At 39.2% G+C, this 25,014-nt stretch overlaps 1 protein-coding gene across 1 annotated transcript in view; it reads left to right on the plus strand.

Moving 5' to 3' along the window:
• Nucleotides 1-448: 448 nt before the first annotated feature.
• Nucleotides 449-25,014, plus strand: part of ncs1 (neuronal calcium sensor 1) — a 42,526-nt gene continuing 17,960 nt past the window's right edge. The window contains exons 1-4 of the mRNA XM_015397753.1: nucleotides 449-583; nucleotides 3,039-3,166; nucleotides 4,179-4,321; nucleotides 17,840-17,864. Coding sequence (XP_015253239.1) covers nucleotides 4,258-4,321; nucleotides 17,840-17,864 — 89 coding nt within the window. The 5' untranslated portion in view covers nucleotides 449-583; nucleotides 3,039-3,166; nucleotides 4,179-4,257. The remainder of the gene's footprint in view (nucleotides 584-3,038; nucleotides 3,167-4,178; nucleotides 4,322-17,839; nucleotides 17,865-25,014) is intronic.

The raw sequence follows: 25,014 nt of genomic DNA on the forward strand, positions 1-25,014 counted from the left end.
GTTCGTTTGGTGAACGGCTCCACATTTTCTTTAACGGAGAGTCTCCAGACTGATCTGCTAGTGAAACCTCAAAAGCTTGCGAGATCAGGATGGTCTCATGAGGCTAAAAATACCCAGCCCTGGTTAAAAGGGAGTTTTTCCTCTCCACTGTCGCTACAAGTATGCTTAGTGTGAGGGTTTGCCTTCAATCAACTGGTTTTTCTTATATATAAAACTTTTAATTAATTTGACTGGATGATCTGGTTGAACTGTAAAGTGCATTGAGATGACATGTGTTGTGAATTGCTGCTATATAAATAAACTGAACTGAATGTAGCTTTGTTAAGTTTTTTGTAAAACTGAGGTAGGGTTGGTATGACTTTAAAAGTTAATCCTTAACACGGAGTCCTGAGTGACACGTGTGAAGGCTCCAGTCTGTAAGCACAAAGAGGCAGTGTGTGACCGTGGGTACCGCGACGTCAGTGTCTCCGTGTCTGAGCGGAGCTGAGCAGCAGCAGCAGCAGCAGCGTCACTGCCTCACGGCATCAGAGGCACCGCGGACGTTTAGACGAAGAGGACACGTCGTCTGGACAGCTGCCGTAAGGTTAAGCCGCTCTCTTTACTTAGAAAATGCTTTTTATTTCATTAATTTCAGGCTTACTCTCCGTTGTTCCTTTCGTGCGCTAAGCGGCGCAGAGCAGCATTGGTACCAAACGTGGCGAGACCGCAATGACTAGCAGCGCTCCCCGCACTGTGGCCGTGTGTTGTGCTGTAGCCATAAACTGCGTTGCTATGGTATTGAAAGGCAACATCCCACCTGCTGCTGGGGAGCCTGTTTCTCCCCCCGGAAAGAGTGTAAAAATGTCCCGGAATAAAGAACCCTTCCTCTAATTAAGGTGCTGTAAAGGAAACGCGCGTGCGTGTTTCGTTTTCTGCCAATTAAATACTTCTGACTTTTGGACTGTATTGTTTAGAAAAAGTTGTTTGAATGTTCTTAAAGTAGCTTGCACCAGGGGCGGAGCTAGATTGGGGGCCAAGGGTGGCCGTGGCAACCCTTAGCCAATCTGTGGCCACCCCTACCATTTTTCCCCTTTAATACAGATGATGGCAACAATAATATTCTCAAATGGAATATTCAAAACATTTAAATGTTTTGTGGTTAATTATACATATCAATATACTAACATCAAAGATGATAAGTACAAAATTCACGCTCTTTTCAGAACTAGATTTTTTCTTATATGGGGGAAAGAGAAAATGATGTGTCTCTGCAAGTCATTTAGGAGTCTTCAGTGAAATCATAGATAAATAACAATTTTAATAAACGCTTTTCAAATAATCAATTTATGTAGATATTAGTGCTTGTAAATATCAATTTTATGCAGAATGTTTATTGACACAAGTAGGTAAGTAATGAGTTTTAGCCACTATACCCTTTATCTAGAAATTATAGATCTTTAAATATATGTGTCTATTTGTTAGCAAAGGCTGTAGGAAATTATAGTTTGTCTTTATTTAAAAAATATACATTTTTTGCTTGTTAATTTTCCTGTTGGAACAATGTAGATTGACCCTGAGGTTTTGTTTGGTGCCTATCCGCTTTCGGCAACCCCTCAGTGTACATTGGTTATTGCCTGACCACCCTTATAAAATATTTCTGGCTACGCCTCTGGTTTGCATGTCTGAAAGCTTTCATCTAACACAGTTTTGTAGTAGAAATACGATTTTTAACATGTTTTGGCATCTTAAAAGTGTGCTGTGCATTTGATTGCTGCCCCATTTATGCTGATATCTTCAAATAAAATCTTGTGCAAACATTTGGGGTATCTGCTGTCACATTGGATCAGGAATGGCTGGGGCCAGTGGCATGGACAGACTTCTTGAAGGGCAGGGGTGGAAAGAAAAGAAAAAAAGGGGGCACATATTGTGCAACCTCGCCACGGTAGAGGGGATTTTAGCACATTTTGGTTCTAAAGTCGTAGGGAAATCATATTTAAATGTCAACTGATTCTGGCTTAAACATTTATATAAACGTACTTTATCAGATGATACTGCCCCAAAATTTAAAAAAATCCTGTCTTAAGATCTGTGTTTTTTTCCATTATCTTATGCAGGCCAGACTGCTGTGTCCCAATGTAATTTCCCATTGGGAACCTACTAGCACTGAGTTGCTAAATGTTTAGCAAGATGCTTCCGACAAACTGACCACAACCAAACTAGCTTGCGAACCTTCTGCCACAACAATCACGCCCCCTTGATAATCGACCAATCATATTCACTTTGTTCACTCGTGTAAAGTTGGGCACCACTCGGGAGAATTCGGAAATGCAACAGTTGGAACGGCCACTTCCCTACAACTTTAAGCACACATTTGATTGCTTTCAAGAGGAAACTTTAGCACCCATTTAAACTCCCAAGGTGGCACTTGATGGTAGTTTAGCACACAATTTATTGCTCTCAAGGGGGCACTTGCCTTTTGGCTCCAAAGTGGGCGTACTTGAGTCTGCCTTTCATCTTATATCTTGTCTGAAGGAATGTCGATATTTTTAACATCTCAACATATTGCCCTTTGTTGATCTATTTCTGTGTGATAGACTGTTTCATCTTTAACAGAGTTTCCTCAATATTTCCATTGTAATTAGTTACATTATATTTTTTTAAAACACTTCCTGATTCTGCCACCATTATTTCGTCATGGGGCTTTTGTATTAATGTTAATAAGCAGCATTATCACTGGATTTTTTATGTAAACCAACCATGAACATGTTCGGCTTATTTGCAATGATTTGTAATTTTCTTTCCATCTAACAATTTTGTAGTTGTCTGATTTTTGTTATCTATTGACGTTTGCGATTTTTAAAATCATAAAACCCACGGAGGTGTATGAATCTTTTTGTTAGCTGTAAAGAGATGTCTACAGTCTACAGGAGATTTACATACGTAGAAAGAAAGCTGTATCCAAAGGCAACTTGTAGCTGAGAACAGACCGCGTTTTTTACGGAAACACAGCCCTCATGCTTGTCATACCAATTGTAACGGCTCTCTGTTTATCCTCATAGAGTCTAAGCGAAACCACAGATTTAAAGGCTCAAGCAAACCAAAGATGGAGATTACCAGCGGAGCATCCCTCAGAAGGACTTCACCGGCTGTGGACACAAAAAGTAGATGTTTGCATTGAAGGGGCCCGGTGCGTAGCCGTTTTTTTTTTTTCTTTCTTTTTTTGCTTGTTGTTGTGTATTCTGTGCCTCAGACTGAAGCTGTCGTTAGACATCATTTCATGATAACACCAGGGCCCACGATACAAAGAAATTCCATTATCTCTATCTCCTGGCGGCTGTGACGGGGAAGGAAATCACCATCCTATTCTGTCGTGGGGCCAGGAAGGAGGGAGATTTATGAGATTTATGAGTCACAACGGAGAGAAGCGGAAAAAAAAAAAAAAAAAGCTGTCACTCCTCAAATCTGCCTGTAAACTTTGTAGAAAGCTTCTATGCTTATTTTAAGAGCAGCACCAGATGCCATATTGGCTGTAAAACTATAGATAGAGAGGAAGATCTGGCATTTTTGTGAGCTCTTTAAATTTTTTCTGAAATATTTCAAACCTTTTAATCAAACTGTGTTATGTGTGTATTAATTTCGAAGAGGTAAAGTGGTGAGAAAGTGCAAAGGAGTAGTTTACACACCTCCTTATCTGGGCTGTCAGGAGGGAGGTTTCTTTTCTACAGTAACTTACCCGGAGCAATAGAGATAGCGGTGGGAAAGGAGGGGTGGGTGGAGTGAGAAGAACAGTGAACGACTGTGAGGGAGTGAGCGTGCTTCACCCAGTCTTTGAGTGACTCTTGTATCCAAGGACGGAGGTAGCAACGCATCCGAACGCCACTCTTCGCCCACGGACTGCTGTGAAGAAATGAGGCGGACGAGCGGGGACTCGATGGTGCTCTTATAGACTCAGCAACCTGCCTTGCCCTGATTCACAGAGCCCCCCCCCCACCCTGGGGTTTGATGCATCTCAGGGATGATGACTGAGCAGATCATGACAGCAGCTAGAGTGAAAGATAAAATCATGTAGCTTGAATGGGAGTTTTTTTTTTTCTTGAATATTTTTTTTTTCTGGTCAAGCACAACGTGTGTTTTCTCATTTTTCCCTATCGGTGTCAATCCACCTAAAGCGGCCCACGTCTGTTGTATGTTGTTGGCAGACGAGTGCGCAGGAGAGGAGGTAGTAACAGGTGCCGCGTGCCAAGGTGAATTTGGAGGTGTGGAAGAGAGCTGAAGATCATGGGCAAATCAAACAGCAAGCTCAAGCCAGAAGTGGTGGAGGAGTTGACAAGAAAAACCTACTGTGAGTACCTCAAGCTCCTTTTTTAACTTCAAAAAGCTTGAAGGAAGTTCTGTGAACTCTGTAGAGATTAAAAGGAATGACTGAAAATGCTTGATTTAAAAGAAATACTATTGATCTCAATGCTGCAGTTTTCTAATGATATTTTTTACCCACTCTGCACCAACCAGGCTGTACGACACTTGGTCTTTGTTATTGACAAACCAGAGCTGCATCTAAATGCCAGCTCCCTGTTTCATTTACATTTAAGTGTCGTTGTTATTTGTTAAAGGTAGAGGGGAAAGTTAATTTATGCTGCTTTGATTCACAGTGGGGAGATTTGAAATATATTAGGTTTACATGTCATGGTTTTATACGCAGATGTAATGATCAGAAATTTTGGGGGTTTATTTTTAATTGCAGATTTTGTAAAAGTCTCTTCAGGCTGTGCTGAATTTTAGCTTTTTTTTTTTAAATGACTGTTAATATCAACAAAATGCTTTATCATAATTTTGGAATAATTGGAATGGTTGTTCAGAAATCTACAAAAGTTACAGAGCTGTGAGTCCCTGCACGACTTGAAATCTAGTAAAGGCAATTAAACTAAAAAATAATATACTGATAAAGACAGAAAGGTCTTTATCTCTTCTCCTTTTTTTTACAAGGAGAAGAGATTACAAACACTAATGGCAGTTTGATTTGCATTATTCTGAATGCACCGATTACAGGTTTCTGGCCGATCATCGATTCCAGATTTTTAAAAAGCCTGACATGCCGATTCTGATTTTGACTGATGCAGATTTTTTTTTTATAACTGAGACTGTTGGTTTTTATAAGATCACAAGAAACATCATAATTCAATATTATCTTAGTGAAAAACATCAATCATTGCCTGTGAAACAATAAAAACTTCTGAAATAACTGCTATGTAATATATAAATTAAAGTTTAAGGCATGGGGGAAATGTCTGCTTAGTGGTTAGAGCAGCGCGCTTTTGCTCTGAAAAGGTTGCAAGTAGCTGGTTTGATCCTTACAGCCTCCAATCTGGGTTCCTGAGCAAAACTCTTACCCCACACTGCTCCCCAGGCGCCATACAATGGAAGCCCATTGCTGCCCAAAGGAATGGGTTAAAGGAAAAGGTGAATTTCTTCAGTGGTAGATCAATAAAGTTACTTTTTTTTTTAATTATTATTATTTTTTATTATTATCTACAACAATAAAGAGGGCTTAGATCAGTTTCGCATGTGGGTATTAGCTAATCATCGATCTCCTAAAATTAAGAAAATCTACATGATTGATCGTCTGGCGGATAAATCGGGTCACATCTATTTAAAAATGATTTTAAAGGAGTTCAGGCTGAGTTAAGGTTGCAATTGGGATGTTGCACAGGTGAGCCTGAACAAGTGCTGCAAGCATTTATAGTTAATGAGCTGGTACAATATTCTCTCCCCCAAAAAAGGGGGCTTTACAGAATTGAACCAGTCGAAATATAGTTACATAGAAGAAATGCTTCCCACACACCAAAAACACCTGGCTTTTGTATAAAAAAACATAAGTTATTATCATCTTGCTTTTGTGTTTTGCCAAATCTTCGACTCAGAGCAAAACCATGAGGAGGAAACCACCGTTTGACTTATCTTTAAAGGATAGAATTCTGTAAATCATTGTATTCTTACTAATGTGTACAATCTAACTTGGTAACTCCAATTTATATTTCTCTTTTTATTTTCTTTCTCAGTGGTTTAAAGTTTTTGTTACTCTCTTCCATCTGTTTAAAGTAATTATTTATATGTCTAAAAAGTCTGCATCTCCCTCATTCTGAATTGGTCCACGCTGAATTACAAAGATTCAGAGGGGCACAGCCACTTGCCCCCATAGCATGCTTGTTATAGCACAATTCGTGGACCCTACATGTTGTTGCTTCACTGTTTATACTCAATGCATCGAGTATAAACTAGCCTTTATATTTAGAAATCATTAATGTGATTCATGCATTAAGATATTGCTAGTTGAGAGAATATTGTTGTGTTAACAGATTTCTAAAGTCATTTTTGATTCAACCATTTCAATTTCCCATTAGGAACCTACTAGCACTAAGTTGCTAACAGGTTAACTAGATGCAAACCTTCCGCCACAACAATCCCGCCCCCTTGATAAACTACCAATCACATTCACTTTATTCACTCGTGTAAAGTCGGGCACCACTCGGGAGAATTCGGAACTGAAACCATTGGAGCAGCCGCTTCCCTACGACTTTAATTGAAATTTCCAAAATTCTTCTACTTTTTTTCTAATCAAGCAAGGCTGTATAATGGACGATAAAATGCATTAACCCACATTTTCCTGTATTTTTCTTATTTTCCATTAATAACTTTTCCAAACTGTGCTGTGAGTTTCAGCAACTCTGTCTCATAAAATTAACACGTGTGCCAATCTTTGCGACATGTTGGTTGACCCTTGCTGTGTAGGTGCACTATATGTATCTGGTGAGGCTTAGTTTGATTAAATAATTCGGCTTAATCTCTTATGTTCTTCTTGTACATGTTTATGAGAAGAAGGCCTCTTAATAAAGACATAAGAGCAGACTGTATTGAAAGTTTCTTTCACATTGTGGCTGAGGGGAGGTAGGAGCGTTTTGTGCAGGTGCAATAATTCAAAAATAACTTTGGGTTTTCTTACCTACCTTTCTGCAAAAATCCTTTATAGTACCATCATCATTTAAGGTTCCTCAATTTTAATTCAAATGTTTTAGTGGCATACAGAATTTAAATGCATTGAGGTTTAAATAAGACTCAAAATGTATTATGTTTTTAGTATTGAAATTATTGTCAACTAATTTAGTAATTGAATGATAATAAAACAGACTATATAGACTATAAAGTATGCCATTTGCAGGAAGAACTGTCATGATTTTATCTAAGGCTGGGACCCACATGCAGTGAAGCCAAACAGAGAGACACAGTATAAAAGTTAAACGGGTTTTATTGAAATGTTTCTTGAGTTTGGTGCAGAGTTCCTCCGAACTCTGCTCAGCCGGAAACTGGAAGGCGAGGGGAAGACAGACTGTTAGATTCATGCTCAGTGGGAAATTGGAGTTGTTAATCTTGAAGGAGAGGATTTGTTGCCACTCACGTTTCCACAGAAGTGGAGACTCTTTGACTCCAGTCTGTATGTTGGCTTCCAGAGTTTGTCTGACTCGGTGGAGGGCGGAACAGGGTTTACCCAGAACCCGGACGGAGTGGATTGATGCAGCCGCTGGTTGCAACTCAGTTTTCCTGTGGTACTTGAACGGGTCGTGGTGAAGATAATTTCCTTACTCAGAGAGTGATCTCATCGTCTTCAAAGTTGGGTGGATCCAAACCTCCTGTTTGGAATCCGTTCAGTGTAAGACTCAGTTGATCCCACTTGGGAGAGGCGGTCCGGAAAGGTCCAGTTTGCAGGAAGTCTTCCTGCCGAAAGGCAAAAACAAAACAGAGTAGAATCTCAGGGAGACAAGCACTAAGTCAAACTCAGTATGATCTCAGCTTGGCTAGAGTACAAAAACTCGAAATGCAAAAACTCAGATTAGGCTCAGAATAAACAAGGCTTGGCTAGAGTAGCCCAAACTGGCAAACACTCTGGCGTCGAGATAGTGGCAGCCAGCAGCTAAAGAGCAGTCCGGTGATGAGGTAACCGTTCGCAGGTGTGTGAGGAGGCGGACCGGAGCCAGGCGCCTCCTGGTGGTGGAAGCGAGAAATACAAAAGACAAAACAAACAGACGAACTCAAAAACTGGAGTCCTGACAAGTACACCCTACAAACAGCAGTTTAAAGGAAGACTGTTATAGGATTTAAGCATGATGAAGGTAAAACGGCCAATTAAACAGTTCTAGATAGAGCATGCCAACAGATAAATATGATTTTTTTAAATGCATAAAATATAATGTATGCATCTTTTACATTTAATCTAAAAAATTTTAAAAAATAAGAAACAGATGAAATAATTAGGAAAATAACTGTTAGTTTTGGTGCTGAAAAAAGGAACAAATGGAGATGTTATATATTAAGATTATATTAAATCATTTTAATAAAATACCATGTTATGAGCATTAAAATTAGTTTGTTTATATTTTTTTGCATATGTTCAGTGTGTTTATTACTAAATTAATTGAGAGCTACAATCTTTCATTAAAATATTGCCATTATTAGATTACAAAAATCACTCTTTAGAAACCCTTTCTGTGATGCATACTCCTGAATATTGTTTGAAATCCCCAGTTCTGAAAATAGTTTAGTGGGTCATCCTCATTTATTAAGAACTGACTGTTTATGTTTGATCAATATTTGTGTTCAGATATGGTGCAATGACTAAAAACCTTACTAATGTAATTTCTGGTGGGAAGATCATCTATCAAGGCTGGTCAAGCAGAGCATTAGTAAATCATATCATCCAATTTCTCTGTGGATCTCTTGTTCCACATAGTCTTTATGTATCTTGTGTTTAATCATTGTATTTCCATTGATATTACTAAAATAATACCATTTCAAGTGATTTTTATTTTCTACCAGGCCAAATGTCATTCTCATATTAAAAGTCTGACTTCAGCAGTGAGCTCACATAAAAAGAGAAGACTAAAAATAGATCTCGCTTCTGACAACCTGCCAGCTTGTTGATATCTATTTTCTTCATTTATTCTCTAATGGTTTTTAAATCAAACCTGAGCAAAAATGGCTTCTAAGACTATATTTGGATCACATGTGGGCTATTTCTGGAGCCCAGGATTATTATTGTTTGAGCAGTACGGCGTGCAGGTGTGGGTGGGAGTTGACTTCCATTGGCTGCTTAATGACAGTGTTATTTGTGTGGACGGTGTCTCCGCAGCAGAAACATGGGGGGCTGTTGTCGCAGGAAATTGCTGTGCAGAAAGATGAGGCATCGTGCTGGGCTGGACTGCTTGCCGCCATCCTGTGCTCGTCGTTTCTCGCTTTCTTTCTTACCCTTTCACCCTGCCTCTCTCTTTCTGTTTCGCCCCTAATTGCCCTCTTTGAGTAGAGGTTGGAATAGTGTAATTAGGATCTTATCTGGTTAGCATCGCTGAGATTGGGCGCCAAGCTTTTACTGCGCCCCCCCTCCCTCTGTTTTGTTGCTTGAATTCAGACTCTATCATTTTTGCCTTCTTTCATCCTATTGCATCTTTCCCCTGCCCTCCCACGAGGAGCCTCGTCTACCGTTTTACTCTCTGCTTTCTGTTACTTCTTGACAGATTGGGGACTTAAATTCTCTGTGCTAAGATCTCTTTTTAGTTGAGAAGTATAAGAAGCTGCACATTTTCCTAGCAAATACTGCCCAACAAGGAAGGCGATCTCAGAAAAAAAGGGCCTGTGTATTTCAAAAGAAACACTGCACAGTATGTCTTTCCTCTTTCTTTCTTTCTTGTGAGTCTATGCATAATTTATGAAGCTTTTTTTTTACTATTCTTAAAATTGTTTTCAATTTCCAGCTTAAGGCACCATTAACTTTTGCAAATTGTTCCTAAAAGCTGAAAGTGTTTTTTTTTTTGTTTTTTTTAGCTTTTAAGTAGAACTCCGGGTCACACCTGCTTTTTTATAACAGCTTAATCCCCTACTAAAATGCTGGTTTGTTTTATTTATTAATTTTTTTTGCCTTAATGACCACTCCAGCATCACATGGCCTAAGCAGCACTCCTGCTTAAATCTCTATGGGATGAAGGGCAGAGCCATTTAATGTCACAGCAGTGGAGTCCTCAAAGGTATAATGACAGAGATTTACAGAATCACAAGCAGGATGTGTTTCTAGCAGATTCTGAATAACTCAACTGGCTGAGTGGATTCTGAACCGTCCTGATGATGGACGACTTTGTTGCCCTTAAGGCATATGTTTCACATATGTAAACATATGCATACCTGGATATGTTTCATGATATTAACACATTTTTTAAAATAGATGTTAAACATGAGCTCTGTCCAAATGTCCATCACCATATAGGGCCCTATATGGTGGTTACACTATTTTAGATGAGTATCTAAATGTCTAGTGCAGCGGTAACTAATTAAAAGTCAGTGGGGTCTGAATAAAAAAAATCAACAACCAGTAAAGGTCTGGAGACATTTTTAATTAAAATCCGTTACTCTAAACAGCATTTAACACTGAAATAAAATGCAGGCGTTTATGCATCAATTATATACATTGGATTTTTAAATAAAAAAAATATAAATAAGTTTTTCCATTTTAAAATCTAAATTGTTTTTGAAGTTGAACAATCTTGTGGTTTGGTATAAAGACAATTTCCTGACTCACTTTTTTTTTTATAAAACAACTTAACTGACCATTTTTTTCTTCCTTTTTTATTGCTTAATGAGACAAGTGACCTTAACGCAGACCTGAAGGCTATAAACCTGGGTTTGAATGGAGACAAACCCATTTTCAAGCCCATACCAAGGTTCTCATTTTGAGCCAGGATCGATACGGCGTATCAATATGGTGGGGAATCCTGCTTCACAGCAGTAGGTCGAGCCAAACATACTCAAAAAGTGCAGGGTCATCTTTAAGCACGCCATTGCACTTTTCTTTCACTAGTTCCCTGCTTCTTCCAGCAGTCCACACTTTCTCTGCTCTCTTTTTCCCATCGTCTTCTCCTTCTGTCCCATCGCCCGGCTTGCCACAAGTTTGCCTGCTGTGTCTAAAAGTAGCAGCAGCAGCCATCCAGACTGACAGCAGCTCATTGGCTAATTTGGATCACATGCAGCCCGGACGCTCCGAGTGGCTTTACCGTACAAACAGGAGAAGCGGCGCAAGTGACGTTTAGACACTATCGTCGGACAACATGCGGTAATTTATAAATGTTTTAATTCAGGTTGGGTCCACATTAGCAAGTAGGTAGGCCCACTAATCTGTGACCTCTGATCTATTAGATTAAACAGTAGTGGACTTGAAATTTCCCACAATGCACATTAAAAAATTGGGATCATCCATGGTCTCTAGATGAGCAGACATATCCTGCTTTGTGATGAGACCTCTCCTCGCAAAGCATTATGGGATTTGTTGTCACAGTGGCCTGCTGTTGGGTTGGGTCAGTGAGAGACTGACTTTCAGGAAGTCAGTTTAAGAAAAGCAAATAACAAAGTTGTAGCAGGCACCGTGTATGGAGGCGGAGTCACGTGACCAACGGGGAGCGGAACAGTTAGTTAACTGAGATCACTATAAAATCCACTATATAGTCCCCCTCTCTATATAGGGATTGAGGGATTTAGGGGTTAAGGCAGACGTTCAGACACAGCCATGATCTAATTTAAACCAGGAAGAGATCATAATTTCTACTAGTAAAATCTATTTTATGCATTGATTATTACTGTTAAGATATTTTTATTAAAAACATTCAGTGGTTATTTTGTTTTTAATGCATATATTCACTTCTATTAACTACACCTGTTAATTCACTGACTGTTGTCTGGTGGAAGAAGGTCCTGGGTTCAAATCCCAGGCTATGGGTGTTCTGTACACAAAACATGTCTCTGAATTAATTATTTTAGCTTGTCTGAATTTCCCTTATTCTTCACTTTTCCTATGTGTCAGCCTCGTTCTAAATACATCTAAGGGTTGATGGATGCTCCATTGACTGGTAACACAAATATTTTTTCTGCCAATCATATGGCATGAGCACATCACACTTTCTCCTGTGTTCCTCTGAATGTGGAAGGGGTGTGAAAGCGCTGTCAGTCATAGCTGTTCCACCTGGTGCACCGCCGTGCGTTTCTGAAGCGTCCCAGATGAGCCGTCGCTCGCTGCTTCTCTAGAATTATGCAGCTGTTTTATTCTACGTCTCTAACTCTATGTCATTCTAGTGGATCCTGCTGAGTTTACAAGTAAAAGACTACATGTGCAGACTATGAATCAGATTTTCTGGATTTTTAAAACAATTTCTGACAACACCATTAATCAGAGACAGAACAAAAGAAAACAAGACAAGGTGACAAGATGAAGAACAGGCACAGTGGACATGGGTTATTCTGGCCAAATAACCACTTTACTGGTTTAATGTTCTTCTTAAGTTGGTGCGATGACGCAATCCGCACGTTATCTGAGTCCAACTTAGCACCTTAAAAAACTTAAGGTAGAACAGGGTGCCTAGCAGAGCACAGCTGCACTGTGGTTCTTCTGCACCACTTTTTACATTCAGTGAAACTGAGAGGTGAGACTCTAGATGATGTAAAGCTGCTGGATTTCAAACAGATAATCAGAGTTGGGAAGAAAGAGAATAGAAGTGGAGGAGCAACGACTCTACTCCGAGCTTGTCCCGGGTAACTGAGCTCCTCACCCGATCTCGAAGGGTGCGCCCAGCCACCCTGCGAAGGAAACTAATTTTTGCCCCCTGTATTTGCTGTATACTATGTGTTCTAATTAAGTCTGCTAACAGACAAACAAGAAGTGATTTATTGATATTTTTGATTGGTTTGAAATGACATGATATCCATTTAGCATCAGGCATTTGTATAGAGAAAATGCCTTGATGTAAAAGGTCAGTATGGAAAGTGGCGTGGAATGATAGAAAGGAGAGAAATTGTCACAAGTGATATATGTATGGAGCTAAACCAGTGACAGCTTGTGTCAATGTCAAAAATGACTTTGAAAATTAAGAGATTTAAATTTTTAACAATAAAAAATTTAACATTTCTACTGAAAAGCTGATACTCCTATTTATGCTGCAGCTTTTTCCTAAAGAAATATGATTTCAGTGTCAGAGTTTCTTTAGTTAACAATGTCACCACAAGCTGGTACTGTTTTTGCATGGGGTGCAGTGTTAAACTGAAGGCTCCTTCAGGGGCCTTCTGTTTTTCTGGTTCTCCTAGTCATTTACCTGCAGAAGGCCCTTGAAGGAGCCTTTAGTTTGTACCTGCCCCTGATTTCCCCGGAAAGAAAAGTGTTACTTTTTCAGTAGCAATATTTGATATTTCTTTGTTTGAATTTTGTGTTATATTTGATTTTTTTTTCTATTTACAATACCAAATATTCTCTTCAATGCCAAGGTCACTGTCACTGGTTTGGATTCATGTATTCAGGATATCAACACATTGCAGAACATCATACATTGGCTATGGTAGCCTAAAACCACAATCCTGGTAGCAAAGAACAGGAAGCTAATGCTGCAATTCCCAACAGTTTACCAATGGTGAACAATATCAGATTAAAAGACACTGCCTAATTAATTGGTCTTCATTTTTAGCTGCAACATTAAAATAATCGAGGTTGTAGGGGGGGATATATTCTTGGCACATTTTGGTCCCTCTGCTACATGGTTTGAAATGACTAACTGAAAACAATCATTGTCTATTTCTTTCCCTCTGCCACAGTCTACAGTACCCTTTATGTGATGGCTTATCCCAGCAGGATAATTCACTCTATCACAACGCTCAAATCAACTCGTAGCTGGTTCCCTGAACATGACAGTGATTTCACTGAGCTCCCGCTATTCACCAGATCTTTATACAATAGAGGGTTGGAGGGGGGGTTTAAGAGAAAATATAGTTAATATTTATTAAATGTGACCATTAAAAATTGTAAAAACATTTTACAGCCCCACGAACAAAACCAGAAATACTTAGCAGTTTTATACAGGCTACATTAATAAAGGAGTTACTTTAAATTGCATTCTGCTAAACAATATTTATTCATGTAGGCATCGTTAATGGGAGAAAATATGGTTTAAACAGCAACACTATCACCTTCAACTTTGGCATTCATTAGATTACATTAGCATTGAAAACTAAGAGTTTGAAATTTCGTACATAAAAAAATAAACATTTCTACTGATACTCCTCAAAACATTAGATTACTTTTAAACCAGCTGTGTACCACAGTTGCCCTGGTTTTGTAGATCTTCTCTGCAGATATCACACAAAAACTACACACAAAGAGCTGCGACACAATTGCCTTCATATTTAGTCATTTTTATTCTGTTTAGTTAGAGCTCCAGTGAAGGCGCCTTAGAGCCACATGTGGCAGACTCCTATTCTACACCGTAACTAAAACAGCTTTCTGAGAGCTCTGACCTGCACCAAGAAGCATATGTTGGCCCATATCGTGACTTACTCAAACTTGCACATGAACTGGATCATTATGACATCTTTATGAATTGCTTCTTGGAACGAGATGCACCTTTGGTTAAGAATTTCCTTAAAATCATTTTGTACATTTATAAATGAGGCTTAGAGGGTTTTTCTGTAGCCTCGGGTGTCTGTTCTGCTCCCACTTTCATTTGCTCTGCACTCTGCTTTCTTCTTTTTTCAGCCCTTTATTGTGCTGTATTGTACTTTTGTTTTGTTTTTGTCTTCAGTATAATACATCCGCCTCAAAAGCTGTAAACACTTGCTGCTGCCACTGACTGGTTTAAGGGGGAACTGCTCATTCCACCAAATGTTAAAGAGTTTAAAAAAAAAACTGTATCTAGATTATGATCTGGATCATCACCAAAATGTTATGATTTGATTCGATGCACCTCTGGTAAATGTAATTACTATGTCCATGAAGACATAGTTGGATAAATCCATCCATCCATTCTTCACCTCATTATGCGGGGCCGGGTCGCGGAGACAGCAGTCTAATCAGAGATGCCCAGATTTCCTGATCAACACACACCTTCTCCAGCTGCTCTGGCGGGGCCCCAAGGTGATACCAGGCCAGCTTAGAGAGGTAGTCCCTATAGTGTGTCCTCTGCCTCCACGAGGTCTCCTCCCAATAGACATGCCTGGAATAACCTGACTCCGCCAGCTGGATTTGCTCCGCATATCAATCTGGAAACCTTCCGTTGAAGTAATTTTGGGAAGGGGCGAAAATACTGGTTAGCTGATTGGCCTATGTTGGTGCCAAAACCAGTCGGGAGAAGAGCAAAAACATCTTTTCCTCTGAGAAAAGCCTCCAGAGCAGTGTTTTGCTCTTCTTTCAGTGAAGAAATACTCTGTAATTCTGATAAAACTTGCTCGATAGCCACGCTAACGCTAGTTTCATCGGCTGAAGCCGCCATGTTCTTTAGACTGAACTGTCGCGCTTCTCGTTGCGTCACACCTCAACCCGCCTCAAAGCCAACGCTGATTGGACGTTCGTTTGGTGAACGGCTCCAAATTTTCTTTAATGGAGAGTCTCCAGACTGATCTGCGAGTTAAACCTTGAAAGCTCGCGAGATCAGGATGGTCCGACGGTGGTCCTATGCCTGGAACGCCTCCTTAGGGAGGCGACTAGGAGGCATCTGGGACAGATGCCCCAGCCACCTCAGCTTGCATCTTTCCAAGTGGAGGAGCAACGACTCTACTCCGAGCTCGTCCCGGGTAACTGAGCTCCTCACCCGATCTCGAAGGGTGCGCCCAGCCACCCTGCGAAGGAAACTAATTTTTGCCCCCTGTATTTGCTGTATACTATGTGTTCTAATTAAGTCTGCTAACAGACTGTCGTGGGTTCTTCCTAACAGCCTCTGTGTTAGACCTCGATACGGTCAACTTGACTCCAAAATCATGAGAAAAAAAATCATGGAGGGCATGTCGACGTCTTCAGTTTATCATATTTATTTCACACCTCCCAAAAATAAGAGCAGAGTAGCAGGGGAAAATGCAAAAAAAATTAAATGGAAACAAATGTAGTATTTACATCATTTGAGACAAAAATACCTTTTGTGCTGCACAGCAATGTTACCTTCTCTGTAACCAGGCCAGACTGACTCAGTAAGGTCAGCAGCTCTCCTTATAAATCCTAAGCCCCGCCCTACAATTAGATCAGCAAACAATTGAGTATTGGTTTTAATAATAATAAGGGAAAAAAAAATAAAAAATAAAAATAAAAAAAACATTTATTCCTAGAGAAAAAAAAAATAATAATTTTCTGTTTCCATTCTGAAGTTACTATCTTAAGAAAAAATACAATTAAATTTGCCAGCGGAAATCACTGACTTCCTTTATGAGGAAAAACAAACAGGAAAGAAAAACCCTGAAAATGCCCCGCCCACTTTCTCTCAAACAACGCTCCATGGGTAAGTGCAAACGTGTGTATGTGTTTAAGTGTAAATGTATGAGTTCCGATTAATGAGCATCACCAAGTGTGCACCCTTGGTCGTGCCACATCACACAAGAGGCAAATGTAAGTGAGTAAAGCGATTGATCTGTAACTATCATACACGGGAAGGGACTCGCAGTTGAATGGGTGTGTGCGCACGTGCATTTCTCTGTGTATGTATGTGTGCGTGCATGCGTATCAGCGGGAGGGACCGCGCTGCCCCGTCACACAGACAAACAAGGACGACCGAACACAAAACCTCTTTGGTGGAGATAAAAATTGATGAGGCAGAGGTTGCTTCTTTAGTCCACAATTTATTACTGGCCAGTTTTTGTAGCCTTTCAGCCGGCAGACCTGCAGTGTACAGCAACAGGCCGAGGAGGGGCATGATGGAAAGTTTTAAATAAGGGCTGTATTCATTTTCCATCACCTCTCACCAAGTTATCCGAGATATTGTTTTTGTAATATTTGTAGAAAAGTTAAATTGCTCCATATTTTTTTTTTGTCTTCAGTTACTGTAAAGGCCAGTTTAATAGTAGCTCAACTTACCTGTCAGTTTTGATCTTGACCTGACATTTCCTTTCCTTGAATAGGTCACATGCTGGGTTTCCTGGCTAAGAGCTGAGCAGAACAAGTCGAGATGGAGATAAGCGCAGACAAAAGCTGAAACCTTTTCAACCAGCTTCTATGTGATTCGGCTCTATTCTTAGAAATAATGTGTAAATTTAACAGAAGAGTTTTTGTAATCTTAACACTGTGTTGTCTCCTTTTTTTACTGTACCACTTATTGATATGTGTTCCAGTTGTATGTAGAAAGAGTAAAGATGTAATGCTTTATTATGGGTTGAATACAGGAATGGCTGCCATGACAGTGAGGTTATTCAGGCTAAACATTAGATTAAATGCTATTGGTGTTTAACTCAAATGTTGGGCTGTTGTGGTTTAAAGCTCTTTGTTCAAACCTCTACTCAATAAAAGTGGTGCATCAGCACAATGAGAGTTTAGAAGGAGGGTTTGGTTAAACTAAAGTTATTGATTTTCAGTCCTCATTTTCATTATAGAATCCCTGGGAGCCAGAGGGCTGAAAATTGCTTTGGTTAGTTCAGACAAAGTAACTTATCAAGTGGAATCCACGTGGGATCTGTTCCTCAGATCTGTTGCTGCCTGTGTGGGCATAACAACACATCCTGCTTCTAGGACGTATTTTCCTCTAAACCTGTGGCTGACCTTCACCCCCGTCTTTTTGGTGACTTCCGTGTATTTTTTCCGGACTCTATCTTTAGACATGCTTCAATCAGTTAGTTCATCTATGGCTGAAATGGTGATACTTTCTAATATTTGCATATATATATATATATATATATATATATATATATATATATATATATATATGTTTTTGGCTCAGCAGATATGTGCTGGAAAGGTTTAGGCCAAGATGATTAACTACTAGACTAGTTTTTCTAGGACAAAGCTCTGTTCTAATGTCACTCTTTTCTTTTCTTACAGTCACAGAAAAAGAAGTTCAGCAGTGGTAAGTGTGTACATTTACTTTTAATTCGATTTTTTCTGTCTTCACATAAAACCGGTAATATATCAAAACTTCTCACACTGGCCATTAGCTAATCTAACTTTGGTGTATTTTATTCAGGAGTTGGTTTTCTCAGTCTGTTAAAAGTGTTTTAGCAGTCGATTTGAAGCCATCTCCTTCACTCTTCCCTAAAGACAGATGAGTTCTGAAAATAGAACGACTTTGAAGCGTCACCGTGGATAAATGACGTTGAAGGCTGATAAAACCGATACAAACATTTCCATGATGCATTCCTACCTAACCTTTTCCCTCTTATTTGCAAAAGGCATCTCTGATAACAGAGGAGTGGTGGGGGTTAAGGGTTGTGTGAGGTTTCTTTACTATCGGGGGGTTGCAGTCAATACAGCACTGAGCGAATGTATTCATACCTTGGGACTTTAACCGTTTTTTCCACAGTACAACCACAGAATTTAGTGTATTTTATGAGAAAGTAATGTAATCAATCAATGCAAAGCATTACATGTATGATTTTAAATGGAAAATGATGTGAAGAATAGAGGTGTAGGAAAAATTCGATTTGGCGATATATCATGATTTTTTGCTGCATGATATATTATCGATCTTTCAGTTCCTAGTAACGATTTAAAAAAAAACGAAACATTTTTACCTAAAACAATGAAAGGAAAATGGACAGTCACAGTGGAAAGGCTGATTTATGCTCAGAAACGAGGTCGTCTGTTTGTGTGTCGCAGTGAACGCAGATATGCCCCGCCCCCTCTGCAGACACTCTGGTGCACCTCTCCAAAATTGTAGGTGAGCGCAGACAGGAGGAATTTGATTGGTCAAGTCTACATCCACTCTACTCTATGCGTATTTCCTGTTTGGTACCTTACCGGCTTGTTTTGTTTGTATGATCGCCATTGTGGAAAACGACTCATGAAGATGGACCAGTGAGAAGAGCGAGGTGCGCGAGAACACTGGGACCCTTTTTCCACCTGCATTCCCGCAACTAGACCCACAGCTAGTTTGTGACTGACCCTCTTGTGGAATAACATAGCACAGACAACGCTTCAATATTGGGCATAAATCAAAAATATCTGCGACAAGCTCACTGCGACACACTTCTGCGGGAGTATAACCAGCCCTGAAGACGGGGACTGACTCAAACCCCTAACAATATGGATATCAAAATAACTGAGAGATGAATATCTTCTGATGAACATATTACACCACTCACTTTTTTTATCCATACATTTAATTTTGATAGCTGGGAAAAATATCACAATAAAAAATGATATTGCAAGATGGTGATAATGTCGTATCGTGACCCAAGTATCATGACATGTTTCGAAACACCCATGCCAATACTGACCCCTAATGTAGCAGTCAAATTAAAAGCTTTTACAACTATAACTTAAAGGGTGGCATCTTTTACTTCTTTGATGTTATTTTGCTGCTTTCTACCACTGTAGCCCAGTATTCACCATTTTTCATTGTCCACTCCAACCCGTTTCCATCCCTGCTGATTAAAACTCAACATGTTGGCTGGTGGGGATGAATTCAGTAGGATGAAAATGGCTATTTTTTCATCTCACAGAATTTGGATGCAAGCCTAAGAGCTAAAAATGGTCTTTTCCAACCAAAACACCCTCTTCATGTTTGGTCATCCTCTAAATAGCTTGTGGCAAACTGCAACATATAAAGGTTTTTGTCTTTCTTACATCAATGGCTGTCTTCTTTTCACTTACCCATAATGGGCAGATTTACACAAATAACAGCTAATAGTTATCCAGATGCTCTCACCTGAGTTATGGATTTCTTTAGCTTCTCTGGAGTATTTTCTTTCCTTCTGATTAACACTGCTTTGGTTCACTCCGTAATTCTCTAGACGTGACGTATAACAGATAAAACATGCACTCTGTGAGATGTTCCCTAAAGGATGGGCTGGACTTCATTCACGTATAAAATCGATCGAGTCTAAATATTCCACATATTTTAAAAATATTCAAAAAACGTATACAAAACATATCAATTGTCCTTTCCCTTACACTTCTTATTTATGCACAGTTTATCTCCAGCTAAATATATTAGAATAGAGTTTTTCCTAAAGAACAAAACATTGAAAAAGGTAAAGTGGAAGAACATTGTTGCAAAGAGCATTTTATGGACACAGAGCCTCCACAAAGCTGCCGATTACTAATCCTTTCCTTGTGTTTTTTGTAGCTATTAGTCAGTTTGACCTTCACTACCAGTATCATCTTGTTTAGGGATCTTTGCTCTTATGTCCATGGGGCTTATTGATTTGGGGAAAAAAAAGGTTTAGAGCAGAATAAGAGAAAATATTGAGGAAAATAGGATCGACCTTGTTGGGTTGTAAATATGTGGAGAGTGACGCCGCCATAAGAAAGTGCAGCTTCATTTCACAAATGACTGAAGTTTGGGAAAATAAATCACTTTTCTTAGTTGCTTGTTTGTATTCAGAGCAAAGAACAGTGAATGTCAGACCAGAATACTCCACGGAAGTCATCTCTCTTCCATCTTCACAGTTCAGTTCTCCTGCCTTGGTTTCGCATTACATGGTCAAATTCTACATGCATGAGAGGAGCTCTGACTCCAGAGCTAGTTTCTCTTCATGCCCCCTATTAGGAGCTGCACGGAGGGAAAGAGCCGAGCCACTTTTGAGCAAACAGTAGCTGCAGCATTCGATATTGCTGCTGGAAGTTCCAGAGTCTTCGAGCAGGCCTCTCTGTTGGGCCACATCAGTGCACTTGGGCAGAATAACCCCCCCACACCGGCGCTCTCAAATCTCCACCCCGCCGACTGCACAGCCTGTAGCTCACTATCACCCTCGGTGTCTTTCACAGAGATTTTTGCATGAGTCCTCACTCTAAGATCAGCAGCAATCAACACGGCCAAGTGTGAGGGATGAGAGGGAATTTTACCAGGGGAAATGCCAGATGGCGTGTAATTAGAGCACAGACACATACACAGAAGAATTAGCGGGGTTAGATAAATGCTTCTGTTGTGCATTAAGTTCGCTCCCTTTTTAACTCTCCTCTAAGGGAACATCCTTAGTATGCCGGAGGCCTACCTGAAATCAATAACAAAATCCCGTGGCTCAGTGATGTGCCTGCCAGCGAGGCAGGAGCAAAAGTAAGGTCCTGCACAGCTCTTTAGCAAACCACCACGGTAGATGCCAATAGAAGTTAGAGCCAATGATGAATACTTTAGCGTTGACAGATCACCAGCATGGTCTGATACAGTTTACAATATCTGATACAGTATCTGTTACGTTCCTAGACATGGCAGCATCACACTGCATCACGTACAGTCTGACTGCGTGTGGGTATTAGCACTAGTGTCACGACAATGATCTGTTGGACACGATGTGTTCCTGGCAATAAGAGAAACAGAATCTGGTAAAAAGCTGACAGTGAAAACATGTTTACTTCGCGGTGCGCTGCTTACCGTACCCTGGAGCAACGGTGGAGTGTAAATTTACTAATGTGAGTTTGATGAGAAATGTAGCAAAGACCCTGATGATTTAGCACTAACTCAGATGCATCTCATTTTGGTGCAAGCTCTCAAACAGGCTGAGTTAAGTAAAAGAATGGTTTAATATTTATCAAAAGATAAACATTGTAAATAGAACCAGTTTGAAATGAATTGGTTACAGTATATGCTATCAAACTGCAAACTTCAAAACTAAGAAGTCACATTTTTATATATTAAACTAAAATCTAAATATTGAGCCCCTTGAGTCAGTAGTTTATACTCTTTTGATGGTATGCTTTAGAAGGCCAGTACAGTACATCTACAGACAGACATTCCTGGTCATTTATCTTCACCATACTGTAACTCTGGGTCTGTCAGGTTTAATGGTTGAGTTGAGAAACATGGAAATTAGTTGCTTGATATTTCAGCTCCCTGTAGTCGAAATTATGCACTGCTCACTTCACCACGCCATCAAATCTGCTTACCAATGTGTCATTATATTTTGTCCCCCGTGGATCACCGTATATGATGTGGCACAGAAGATGGTGTAACACTGGTTTCTGTTGTCCTTCAACTCCTCAACTCTCTGTGGCTGAGAGGGAGTCCACATCACATACAGAGAATCAAATTTCAAGTCTTGCTTCAGATGATCAAACTCATTCAGGTGTGAACTTTGACTAGGCCGCTCTAACACATGGATATCCTTTGTTCTAAACCATATCTCTTTAGCTTTGGTTGTATGCGGTCAGGGGTGGCGGTCTCGCCCTAAATATATACTCTATAGTGTAAAACACACATATCAACACTTATGCAACAGCGTTCTATTAGCCACAAAAGCAACCTTTCAAAGGAAAACCCAGTTCTACACCTTCCAATGGTGTTAGTGAGGGTTTCTGACAGGGGCGATGTGAGGAGTTGCATCATACAGTAGCTGCAATTGTGACTACCGACTTTTTTTCATGTTTTTCCATCTCCTATTTGCTAGGTTATTTTTAGAAGCAGACACTGAATCTATTGGCTTTGACAATTTTAATTGAAGTTTCAATCATTCATAAATAATTTAAGCAGACTAAAAAAGAAATCCATGCCATTTGATTGAATTGACAAGTCTGCATTAATTTTAATAAAAAATATTGATATGTATTTTTAGGAGCAGTAGCCTTTGTGGTGTTCATAGTTATGAGGGCAAAAATATATCAGTTGTTAACAAGTTTTTTATTGTACTCTTATTCATGTTAGATTTAGGAAAAATCACTCTGTAGGGCAGAAAAAACATTGGGAGAATCAAATTTGAAATTTCAAAGCTTGCTCAAAATTAGATATTAACTATCAGTAATATTGGCAATAACTAGTTCTTTTAGGGTTTTTTTTATCATATAAAATATAAGAACTACTCCTTTAAAAAGAGACTTTTTACACTTTTTTAATCTTTGTTTAGAAATAATTATTTATTATTTTTACTATTCTCTACAATTCCTTATATAACTATCGCGCAATGTAAGCCAATGAATGAATTGTAGAAAATGTGTACCTATGGCAATTATTAGTTTAATGTAAATAAGTAATTTTGGTTGATTAATTTACCATTGTTCCATTAATAGTGTGCAAAAAATTAATTCCCTGAAATATTTTGAAAAGTTCTAAACATTCGTCCTCAGTCCTGGTTTGGTCTTAGTCTTGTTTTGGTCTCAGTCTTAGTCTTGATTTGGTCTCAGTCTTGGTCTGGGTTTGGTCTCTGTCTTGGTCTTGGTTTAGTCTCAGTCTTGGTTTGGTCTTGTTCCTTGTTTAGTCTCGGCCTTGTTCTTGGTTTGGTCTTAGTCTCGTTGTTGGTTTGGTCTCTGTCTTGGACTTGGTTTGGTCTTAGTCTCGTTCTCGGTTTGGTCTCTGTCTTGGACTTGGTTTGGTCTTGGTCTGGTCTCAGTGTTGGACTTGGTTTGGTCTTAGTCTTGTTCTTGGTTTGGTCTTAGTCTCGTTCTCGGTTTGGTCTCTGTCTTGGACTTGGTTTGGTCTTGGTCTGGTCTCGGTGTTGGTTTGGTATTGTTTTTCAAACACACCGTCTTGACACCGTCCCTGCATGTGGTCCTAACCCAGATTAAAGGTGAATCACCACTCTGGTGTCAGGTCTCTGCTGCCTATAGCAGGTTGTTTTCCAGGATTATTCTCTATTTACCTTCATCCATCTTCCCAAAGATTCAGACCAGCTTCTTTAGAGTTAGTCTAGGCCCCTCTGCTGGTTCTCTAGATAATTACTCTCCTGTCTGTCTACGATCGCTCAATGGGTTTGAGGTCGTGTCACATTTTGCGCTATTAGGGGATAGTCTGTGTATGATAAATAGTTCAAGCTTGAAATATTGTCTTATAGTTAACCAAAAAAATCAGCTTTAAAGTTCCTTGGTTTTCACAGTGCAGTGTGTTCCCTGATGTTCTCTCACAAACCTTAGAGGTTTTCACTGAATTTCACTTTATGAAGCAGTATCAGCATTAAAGGGACTGAATACATTTGCACCTCACACTTTTCAAGTTTTTACACATTTGAAAACCATACTATATATTTTTGTTTCAATTGTCATGAGCTACTCTGTGTTGGTCTGTCATTACATCTCAATAAACTGATTTTTGTTGGGGGGGTGTAATGTGACAGGATCTAAAACCTATTTGAAGTAAACATATTTAAAATGCTCCTAATATTTCACTTTGTAAGACAGCCTGTCTGTTAAGTACCTAAACTAAAGGTAGAGGCAAAGAGTTGCGGAAGACGTAGTGTGGCTTCAGGGATGCCCAGTTACTCTGTAAACTATTTACTATTCACTGTTAAATTACTTTAAAAGTAATCTCTAAATTTTAACAATGCATTTCTTTGGACTAAAAGTGATATCAGCGTGGCCTTTAACATGGCATTTTAGCTTAAGATTTCCAAAGTTAAATCCATTGAATCATGTACTGTTTGGAGGGAGCTAGAGATTAGTGTGACGATATGCAGACCTTCCAAACTGAAGGACTGGGTTAATTTTCAAAATACCTGAAGTAACATATTAAGAACTGCTATGTAATAACAATAAGGGTTTAATTAGTGTATTGCTAATGAAGGCTTTTCAACTGCATTAATTGTTAAAAAGGTACAAACTTGTTCACCTTTTAATTTCCTAGTGAATGTAAGTAGTAATTCCTTTGTGATCTTTTAAGAGTTGCTTGGCTCATAACCTGAATTAAAATCAGAATTATACCATTTCATTTTAATTCTTTTGAATATCTTTTCTGGTATTGAAGTACATTTCAGTATTAATCTCACAATATTTTTGAATTTCATATCAAAGAGATATGAGGAGATATGAATTTTAACCAACATTTCAACTTGCCTTAGGAGCTATGAATAAAACTTTTGTCACTGACTGGCATTTCAGGTTTTATTTAGTTTTATTTTTATTTATTTTTTTCTTTAAAGCAAATATTTCTAAACTTTTATGTTGGAAGATTTTTATAAATCTTAGTGTGAGGGATTGTATTTGAGTCAATGAGTCAATGCAATCAACTGGTTTTCCTTAGATAGAACACTTTGAATCAATTTGACTGTATGATCTGGTTGAACTGTAAAGTGCCTTGAGATGACATGTGTTGTGAATTTGGCGCTATAGAAATAAACTGAATTGAATTGAATTGA

The sequence above is a fragment of the Cyprinodon variegatus genome, unplaced genomic scaffold (genome assembly GCF_000732505.1).
Source record: "Cyprinodon variegatus isolate N-32 unplaced genomic scaffold, C_variegatus-1.0 Scaffold885, whole genome shotgun sequence".
In the NCBI taxonomy this organism is placed as follows: Eukaryota; Metazoa; Chordata; class Actinopteri; order Cyprinodontiformes; family Cyprinodontidae; genus Cyprinodon; species Cyprinodon variegatus.